At 34.1% G+C, this 10,745-nt stretch overlaps 1 protein-coding gene across 4 annotated transcripts in view; it reads left to right on the top strand.

Annotated features, from left to right (window-relative positions):
- Window positions 1-10,745, top strand: part of GRIK2 (glutamate ionotropic receptor kainate type subunit 2) — a 649,287-nt gene that overhangs the window by 539,180 nt on the left and 99,362 nt on the right. For all 4 annotated transcript variants that reach the window (XM_060114614.1, XM_060114613.1, XM_060114617.1 and 1 more), the window contains one exon: window positions 2,493-2,710. In XM_060114614.1, coding sequence (XP_059970597.1) covers window positions 2,493-2,710 — 218 coding nt within the window. The remainder of the gene's footprint in view (window positions 1-2,492; window positions 2,711-10,745) is intronic.

The following is a 10,745-nucleotide window of genomic DNA, read 5'->3' as shown; positions in this document are numbered from 1 at the left end:
ATAAAATGAATAATCAGTAGTTGTATTTGCCCTTTCCTACACATTGGGTCCAGTGTTTTTTTATTTTTCTTAGATTTATTTACAGTTGGAAGATAATATTGGAGTTCTTTTAAAATTTTAGAAGTGGGGCTTCCCTGGTGGCGCAGTGGTTGAGAGTCCGCCTGCCGATGCAGGGGACGCGGGTTCGTGCCCAGGTCCGGGAAGATCCCACATGCCGCGGAGCGGCTGGGCCCGTGAGCCGTGGCCGCTGAGCCTGCGCGTCCGGAGCCTGTGCTCCGCAATGGGAGAGGCCACAACAGTGAGAGGCCTGCGTAGCCCCCCGGAAAAAAAAATTTTAGAAGTGAATAAAAATCTATCATATGAGACAAGCATCTTTTATAAGTAGCACTGGGTTATGCCATTCCCCCTGGCAAATTGCTAGTCATCAGCTAATAACCTTAATAGCCTGGAACAAATTATTCTCATAATAAAGATCTGACCATAATAAAGATTTTTAAATGATTTTTCCTACCACTTTGGAAAATAAAATATTCTTTTTTACTTATATTTTATAAAATATTTGGAGACTTTTGAATATGTATACTGGTGAGATGAACTTGATATCTATACAATCTAGCAATTAGAAATAAGACTATATCTGATATCTCTGAAAATGATGACAAGTAGTCTGAACAATGAAAAATTCAAATATACATTTGCTTTGCCACATAACTACTTCACTGCTGGTGGATACATGAAAGAGGAACCCATACTATTCTGGCTGATGCCCAGCTCCCCAGGAATTAGTGGGATATAGTGCTGGACATGACGTTACCTTGAGTACATGACAGTCAGCCCCTAACCAGGCTCTGATTCACAAGCCTAGGAGGTACTCGTTTAAGTCCTTGGGTAAGATATGAACTTGTGGTAATTGGGCCATTTTTGTCGAATGTCTCCACTGTTTTTTTTTCTTTCCCAGTCTTGTTTGACTTTATTGGTGGTGTTGTTAAAAAAAAAAAAAAAAAAAAAAAAAGTAGACTGGGCAGCCATAGCTGCTGATCATCTTGGGAATATTGAATATTTTAGTGTTTCGGTGTCCGAGTGTGTGTCTGACAGGGCCTAGGAGCAACTACGTCAGAAAGGTACTTTTCTGTTTTTTTTTCCTTACAGAGTGGTAGGCAGAGTCTGGAGCTGGAGTTGGCTGTCATGTCCAAGTCTGTCTGCTTTTTAAAATGTTGTTTGTTTGTTTGTTTGTTTGAAATTGGAAGGGTGAGATGAACTGCAGTATAAGATGGGCTGTTTTGATAGAGCCAAGTCATGATACCACTTCTTTTCAATGTTAACACAGTAATTTGTTGTATTTTTCATTCCTTCTAAAGATATGTTACCTTACTGCATCCGTTATTATATTAAAAAATAAGTTAAACAAAACAGCAAATGGAGTCCATCTTTGCTTCATTCCATTTTACTCAAACCCTATTAAAATTAATTAATTTGTAGCCAATGCTTTCTTGACTGTAGGTTCAAAATGATTAAGTGAATAGTAATATATATATCCATAAATTTAGTATACTTTTTTAATGAAAAAAGTTACACATGCGATATGTGTTCATTTCAATATTAAGACTGCAAATAATGTGGTAAAACCAAAGGACTCAATTTAAAAATTGTTAGAATTTTATTTTATAACCTAAATTAATTAAAATTAATAATACTCAAAAGCAAAATATAATTATCAGATCTCATTCTCTTATTAATACCATGAGCAGGCAACTCCAGCCATGTTTTATAATATAATTATGAAATTTTTATATGTGTGTAAAAATAAATTTATGGCAATTTAACTATTTATTCTTATTCTGATTTCCCTCATTGAGGCTAACTATAGTGATAGGAGACATTTGTTTATGCATAAGAAAATAATTTACTACCTATTTTAAAATAAAAACTGGACTAAAACCCCACAGCTCAAGAAATGTGGATAATTAAAATTATTTTCCTACAACATTACTTTTTTAAATGGCAGTATAGACAAGATTTTTGGGCTTCATGCGCATGAAAAATGAAACTTTACATAAATAAAGCTTGTTAAGAAATGGATTGGAATGTACATTAAGTCATTTCTTCTAAAACCCACATAACTAACAAGATATGAAAATCTATAAAAGTGGTTTATAAACTAGAGAGAGAGAGAGAGAGATTTCTCCCTTCTAATGCTATTTTTATAAAGGTTACCCAGTCATTAATATGTAATTCTTATTTTGCACTGTCTCAGGTAGAACTTGAGTCTCCTGTCACTATAGGTAAACTCAGATGTCCTAAGAGACTCCGTATTATCTGAAATTAGCCTCTGCTCTCCCAATGGCTGTTCCTTGCTTACTACAGAGATATGTAAATCTGTGATTTAAGCTTTTATTACACAGTGATTCCATTCTGCCACTATGACCAAAAGTACCTGACTGCTGATCAAATTCTCTGTATTCGTTTCACCTTTTCCCCCCAATCTCTGTTAGGTTCTGAGCTCATGCCCAAAGCGCTGTCCACCAGGATAGTGGGAGGCATTTGGTGGTTTTTCACACTTATCATCATTTCTTCGTATACTGCTAACTTAGCAGCCTTTCTGACAGTGGAGCGCATGGAATCCCCTATTGACTCTGCTGATGATTTAGCTAAGCAAACCAAGATAGAGTATGGAACGGTAGAGGATGGTGCAACCATGACTTTTTTCAAGGTAAGTCCTACTTGTTATCCAAAATTTATGTATTAACATGATAGAATGCCAACAAACCTTTTTCTATTAATGAATTTAAGAGTGTAGCAAAATTGTTATTTGTACAGAACAATCAATAGCATATTCCTCAGGTGGTGGAGAGGTATACAACTAAATATATGACCATCAAGGCAAAACATTTTTATACTTGCAAATGGCAAGGAGTTGTTGCTTTATAAGTATTCCATTTTTGTTTGGAGGAGAATCTGTAAAAAAGTAAAATTATTTTTCCCCAACAAGGTTTTATCTTTGAATGTAAATAAATAAATATACATATTTACTGAAAATTGAATAGTAGAGTTGAGTCAGACTCTACAAGGCGTGGGTATTCCAGAAGAATAGAATGATTACATGTAAGAATGTTTTCCATACAGACATTTCTTTCTGTTATGACGAGACAAGGTCAACTTGTTCAGAGCCTATAGAAAAAGAAGGAAAATAAGGACTGGTAGAAACAAGCAGAAACAGTTCCTATTCTCTGGACATTCATCCATCTAATATTCTGGAAGGCACAGAATCTCAAAATGGGCTACCCCATTGAACTTGCAATGGTTTGCAGTGGGACAGCAAGGATTTTATTGAAAAACAATAAAGTAGGATCAAAACATTCTCAGAATCTGGGAACTTGGTGCAGCAGAACTGAAATCTTACCCCAGGGCTGAACACTCTATAGAATGTCACCAAGCAACAGCACATTCTTTCTCCTTGAAGTATAACTTCAGCTATAGCTATATAAAAACTATATAACTCAGCTATAGCCTGTAGGTGTTATGGTCTCTTTTGAGAATGCCTGTATTTTCAAAGTAAGTCATATGTTTTACAAAACGATGCTGAAATCACCTTGTTTCTATGCAACTTATGACTCAGGTTTTTCAATTTCTGCAAATTCTCTCTCTGGGTTTGGTCTACCTGAAATCTCTGTCTTTGCCACATATGCTAATATAGTCTGTCTTTCCAAAAGGTATCAAAGGAAATGCATATCTTCTTTCATGGTTATTAAAAAAGATTTCTGCCACATGTTAAAAGGGCATTTAAATGGTATCAGATACCTAATGTGAATCACTTAATACTTCTGAAACATAGTCTACAATTTAGAATCGTTGGTAAGAGGGAAAGAAACTGTGGAATTAGAGAAACCTGAGCTTAGTTTCAGACTCCACCACCTATTGGCTGTATTTAGATGAGACACTGCCCCTTGTAAACCTCTGACTCCTCATCTCTAAATTAGAATGACTAACAGAACCATTCTCACAATTTTTTTTAATGTTAAATGAAAGCTCTACACGATATGCTAAGTGCCTAATAAAAGCTTGATAGACATTATAAATTACCATTACTAGAATACATGGCTAATTTTAAAAATTCAGAATTTAGAATGATTTTAAACATAGTCAAGTAAATTATGTTTCTATGACCCACAACTAGATAATTTTAAAATAGATTTTAAAAGATCACACCATGTTTATCTTATTTAAATTGCTTCATTCTTCTCATTATTGTTGTCACAAAGAAGGAATAATTTGATAAGTGAAATTTTTAAAAAATCTGAGGGGGCAGTTTTCAGAAGCTATTTTCTAGGCTATGTATTGTGAAATAATATATTGAGATGCAATTAACAATTCTTTTGTGAATTTATGCCACATCACAGGTAAAGGGAACTTTAAAAATTATTTAATATGAAAAAATGTTCTTTCTTAATTTTAACTTTTTTTGGTAATCTAATAAGTAGGATATCTTATTTCAGCCAGTTTCATCATGCATCGTATGCTCTCAATTATATGATATGGATGTTCAGTTTTAAGAATAAATTTTTATTTAATAAATATTTACTTATCTCTTATGTGGAAGGGATTGTGTTAAACCTTAGACAAATATTGTGCATCTCCCAGCACCTCCCAACACTTGTCTACCTCCTGTATATCTTTCTATTTCCTTTACCACCATCCTGGTTCAGAACAGTGTCATCTCTGTCCAGGGTTTTGCAACATTTCTCTTTCCCAATTTTTTTCCCTATTGTTCTCTACACTCTACAAGGTGACTTAACACCCTCCAAAATCACCCCCCTTCTTTGCTTTAGGATAAGAACCTAGATCCTTATCAGGTTTACAAGGCACATCATGGTCTGGCTTCTTTTTAGTTTTTAGCCAGCTGCTCTCACACTCTAAACTTCAGCCAAACTGGTTAGTCCGTGTCATATGATGACTACATGATACACCTCCTTCTGTTATGCTTTTCTGCCCTTATCTACAAACTTAATTGGTTATATTTTCTTTATTCCTTGGATCCAAATTCAATTCATCCAGGCAAATTTTCTTGATCCTTTCCCCTACCCAAATCGACCCAGTCTGGGTAAGGTACTCCTTTTTTAAATTCTCTGAGCACTTATACCTCAGTTATTAAATTATCACCCCAAATTGTATTCCATTAATTCTTCTGTTTCCATACTACACTGCACAGCACAGGTACCTGAACTGACTCTGTATCATTTACACTTGGATCTCCAGTTCCCAGCACAGACTTTGCATGTGTTTTGGGCTCTATTAGTTAACAGTTGCTACAATAATGTTGCTTAACAAATGACCAAAAACTCTTAGTGGCATGTAACATAAACCTTCATTGAGCTTATAAGTCAGCTGTCCTACTCCTAGAAATTTGAAGGCCCAGAGGCTTTTCTATTAATACCTTTGGAACAGACTCTATTTCTGCTAAGCTTTTTTGGCCTTTAAATATAGCCAGTTGAGTCCATTTATAATCTAAAAACCACACCCACTGTTCATATTAAAATGTGCCTCTCTCTAGATTTAATCATTGCTACTTTGGGCTAGAAGCTTTTTAATCCAGAGGAGAAAATCTACAAGGCATTTCCTTAACTTTTTCAGAGGTTTTAACAAAGCACCTCAAGGCAACATGCTTAATTTGATTTTTAATTAAGGCCTGGAGCCATGTTGAAACAATTTTGAGAACTTTTACTGGCTTGAGATACTGAAGATCGCAAACAATTTTATGACCCAACCGTACAAATTCTAGCTCCTTCATATCACCTCTAAATTCTGTTTGCAAACTGCCCAGTTCTTTATAAAACTATTTCCTCGTCCTCCTCTTTGTTGTTCTTCTTATTGTTAATAGTCTATCTCTTTCTTGTACTATCTTATCCTATGTAGCTAAATTTACCAGCTGGTACTTTGAATATTATGTCAATTTGTCTGAATATTTCTTTGTCCAAGTCCAGAAGATTATTAGTATGTTTTCTATCTTCTAAGTTACTATAAAACACACTTTAAAAATATTATTTCCCCCTAAGTTTACAGATTCTCATTTTCCCAACCTCCTCTAATGATTTCATTGTCATCTGTTATCAGTGTTACATAGTTAGGTTTCCTTTAAGGTGGCAACTCACTTTTTTAAAAATCAAATTCTGTACAGTTATCTATTGGCACAATGAATATCGCATTCGTTGATGGAACATCTATGACAGAGGTTTTAGGTAGAATGTATGTTTACTTTCAAAATTTCTCTGCTCTGTAGAGAGCTAAAAAGTTTTCTTCAAAACACGTAGCCCTCTATGGCATTTCCGTTTTAACCTTGGGTTAAAAAGTCAATTTATTCAGAAGTGTATGAAGTTTACAGTGTTAGGAATGCAAGCAAGTGGATTAATCCATGGGGGGGTAGTTTTATTTCTTGTTACTTAGCAACAAAGAGGGTTTTATTTTGTTTTGTTTTTTGTTTATGCATAGTTTCCCTCTTTAGAAGAACTCAGTACATTCTAAATGCCAGCTCATTAATCTTCATAGCAACCCCTAAGGAAAGTAGGAAGCAATTATCATTATGCTCATTTAACAGACGAGGAAACTGGGCCATGGAGAGGTTAAGTGACTTATTAATTATGAAAGCAATAGCCAAGGGACTCATAGTATCAACAATAAAAGTAATGGCCAAAGACATCATGGCATATGCATCATTACTCAGAAGAGCTAAGTGCATTAGTCATTTTGGCTCACCTACATGACCTCAACTGCTTGATCATATTAAGGTTTTAAAACATTTGCCTTAAACCATTGGGGCAGATACAACTATAACACGTTCTTTATAGTCTGCTACTTATTCTGAGCTTATCAGTTCAATGGTCTTCTAAAATTAAATTATGCTGGGGTGACAGTATAGGTTTGTAAGCCTGGTATGGCATGCCTGTAATGACTTTTTGAAAGCTTGAGTGAATTTTGCTTCTTAAATGCCAAAAGAACATAAGTAATTTTTGAGTCAAGGGATAGAATGTAAAAAGTTGGCAGTTTATTGCATGCACTTAATAAATGGATTTAGAAACATACCATTCATTAGATATTTCTTAATTTCTGCAAAACATAATTTCTGTTATTTTTATTTAGAACAGTGGTGATAATTCAATTATAATATATTTACTATAAAGAGATTTATACATTAGAAAAGTAAAATATCAACATGGCATCTGTAGTTACTTTTCAGATTGAAAAGTGTTTTCTGAAATAAATGTTTATTTCCTCCTCTTATATTGATGGTAGAATACTTGGGAATTTCCATTTTGCATATTCAGGAAATTGACCTACAATAGTTTTTGAAGATGGGAAAGATATTTAAAGTTAGTTTTGAATTTATTTTATTTATTTTTATTGTGATATAATCAACATACAGCATTTTGTAACTTTAAGATGTACAGTGTTTTGATTTGAGAGATTTATATATTGCAATATGATTACCAGTCTAGCATTAGCCAATGCCTCCATGACATTAAAATTATCATTTCTTTTTTGTGGTTAGAACAATTAAGATCTTGCTTCTTAGCAACTTGGAAGTTTATAACACAGTATTGTTGACTATAATCACTATTCTGCACATTAGATCTCCAGGACTTATTCTTTAAAAGACTTTTATATTTTATATAACAAATTCCTCATTAAGTATGGTCATTGCAAAGAAGAAGTTCAGTAATTATTTGCACATGGATAGAAATCAAATATGTCTTTCATTGTGTACCAGATTTACTACTTTATATATTCTAATCATTTTCCACCATTATCCAGAAGGGATTCTTTGACAATATAATAATCAGAAAATTCACTATGGTACTTAATACCATAGTAAGTACAGAGATTATTTCTTAAATACTTGCTCATGTAAGAGTTGCCCTGTTTACTTAGGTGTTACTAACCAGCCACATAGCTTTGTTTTTAGGTAATTTTATTTACCTGGAGTCAGTTTATGCTTAGTAATGACAACCCCCTTTTCTCCTCAATACGTTAGAGAAAAAGGGTCTCAAATGTCAGCTTTATGTCTCACATGGGGGATATTGTCCCTGTGCCTAGAAAGTAATTTAAAACTCAAATATTAACATGAGCATAGATATATTAACATCAAAGTTTAGTGATTAAAAATTTTGGCTTGTTGATAGAAAAACAAATCCCTATGCATGCATCATAAATTCTAGACCAGAGCGCAGTAACACTAGTCATACTGACTACTTTCTCAGAATCCCCAGTTAAAGCACTACTTTAACTCATAGGGCTAGTTTTTTATCTACTGAAGTCCTAGGAAATATGGCAACCAGTAGAACTAGATAACATATACATCATATGGAAATACGGTCTTGTCTGTGATGAACAGTATACCACTCTGATGAATAAGAGAATATTCTTGATTTTCATATCAGTTTTCCTTTCTCAAGGGATAGAGTCATTATTTTGTCCTATTTGGATAGATCATCCACTAAGTTTCAAACATCTTTAAAATATCCATTTGTTTAAATCAGTAGTCTCAACCTGTCTGCACATTAGAACATTAGAAGCACTTGGGGAGCTTTTAAAGAATACCGAGCCCCACACCCCTCTCCAAGTCAAGTAATTAAAACTCTCTTGAGGTAGGATCCTGGGCATCTGAGTTTTTTGTAACCTCCTCTGGTGATTCTAATGTGTAGAGAGAGTTAATTTAATTTGAAATTTAAATAACCCCTTCTTTATTGGCAATAATAGTTAATAACTGATTTCATCTACTTCCATTTCTTTCATATTAGGGTGGGCATTCTTCTCTTCTGAAACCCAGACCCCATAAAATATTAGAGGCATGAAATGATAACTCCACTGACCACATTCTTACTTCTTTTGAATTATTTACCTGAATGCGTTTAAAGCTTTTTCAACAGATTTACCGAGAATAAATAATCTAATTACATATTCACTTTTGATAACATTCCTGGAGGCCCCCAATAGGAATGCATCAGAATTGTCTTGTAGCAGTATGAAGAAGGTTAGAGCTTTCTCCGAAAAGTATGGTGGGGTAAATCCTGATTTTTGCTTGTGTCTCTAAAAAGTTGAGAAAATATATGTTCTATGGGACTTGAGCAGTGAATATATTCACCTTTCCTTTATAAACTTTTATTGCAGTTTCTTCTATCATAGGGGGTGCGCAGAGGGGAAATTAAAGAAGAGACCCATAAAGGGGCATATTAGAGTATTGGAAGGATTGCACATGTGACTTTTGTGTTTTCCTAAGCAGGAGGAGATTAAGAAGAGGTGAAGTACTTCACACTATAGGTATATATTAAGTTAGGTTCTGAGAAGTAGTTTGAGATTTGGGCTCAGGTAGTTTTCTTACCTGAGCTTATTGTTCGATCCTGTAATATTTAGTGAACTACTGTCACTCCTTTCCTTGTTGTAGAAAAAAGAATGCACCTATATTAATGGATGGGATAGCTTATTACATAATTCTAATTGAAGTCTTCCTTTGTGTCACTTGATAATTCTTCCATATCCTCCTGCAGATCTAAACTGAAACAACATGTTCCTCAAACATGACATTCTGCCCTATCTTGGGGGATGGAAAAACAAGATATATTTAGGCTTCCAAGCCAAAATCTGTTCTAGTAACTTGCTTGCAAGTTACTAACCTGGGTAATAACTCTATGGTTATTTAGAATAAATAGAGACTTCATTTTGAATTTTTAGTTTACTTCGTGTATTCAAGTTTGTGGATAATTTACTTTTTAAATTTTTCTACATACTTAAATGAGTGAAAAAAAAAGCTTTATGTGATTGAACACCAGTGTATCTGAGCAATTAGTTTAGATTAATGATTAACATTATTACTGAAATTTTCATCTCTTCACGTTGACGTGTTCTTCCTGACACTTTTTCTAGAAATCTAAAAAAAAAATCTCACCAAAGATTTTTGTAGTCATATCATTTCTCTAACTCTCCCATATTATTTTTCTTTTCTATTAATGGTGTCAAGATATTGGTGTGGGTAATGGATTACTGTTAACATTAGGTTAAATGATAATATTTTGTTTAATATTATAAACTGGTATTTTTGAAGTGTTTTTGTATTCTTTTCAGTGCCTCTTATGGCTTTGATATTAATTAGTCAAGTTTGAAATATTTAAACCACTTCTTTATGATGCATTTAATTTATTGGCAGAGTAAGGGGGTGATTTTTACCCAAAGAGGTTGTCTCCCTCCCCCATCCTCAACTAACAAACACACAATTTATTGTATGTGAGGCCTGATCCTATGTTTACTACAGGGATTTGCATAAGGCCTACAGAAAACCAACACCCCCTTTTTACTATGTTCCCATTGCAAGAAATAAAATGGTGCCTTTGAGGAAAGCTGCTTCATCAGACACTAGTTTAGCATGCCAAGTTACAGCTATCAATGGTGAAACAGCAGATGTGAAGGCTAGTTGGCATCAGAGCATATGAGTCAAAGACTTTCCTATGGGAAAGAAAGTGCTCCATTACACTTTATCTATACTAAGAACATTGGTTCTATCAAGCTGTCTGAAAATTAGAATATGATGGGTTTTATTACCCTAGCTCTGCCAGAGTGAATTCAATAGTTAAAAAGTAAGCAATAACACCATTCTGGGAATTGTAAGTGATTAGAGTTTCAATGTATTTAAACTTGGAAGGAGTAGCAACTTTTATCTTAGCTTGTCTGAAATATCACAGGGACAAAAGTTTAATAATCCC

Source organism: Mesoplodon densirostris, chromosome 12, assembly GCF_025265405.1.
Source record: "Mesoplodon densirostris isolate mMesDen1 chromosome 12, mMesDen1 primary haplotype, whole genome shotgun sequence".
In the NCBI taxonomy this organism is placed as follows: Eukaryota; Metazoa; Chordata; class Mammalia; order Artiodactyla; family Ziphiidae; genus Mesoplodon; species Mesoplodon densirostris.
The sequence above is the reverse complement of the archived record's forward strand: the minus strand, read 5'-3'. Positions and strand labels throughout refer to the sequence as shown.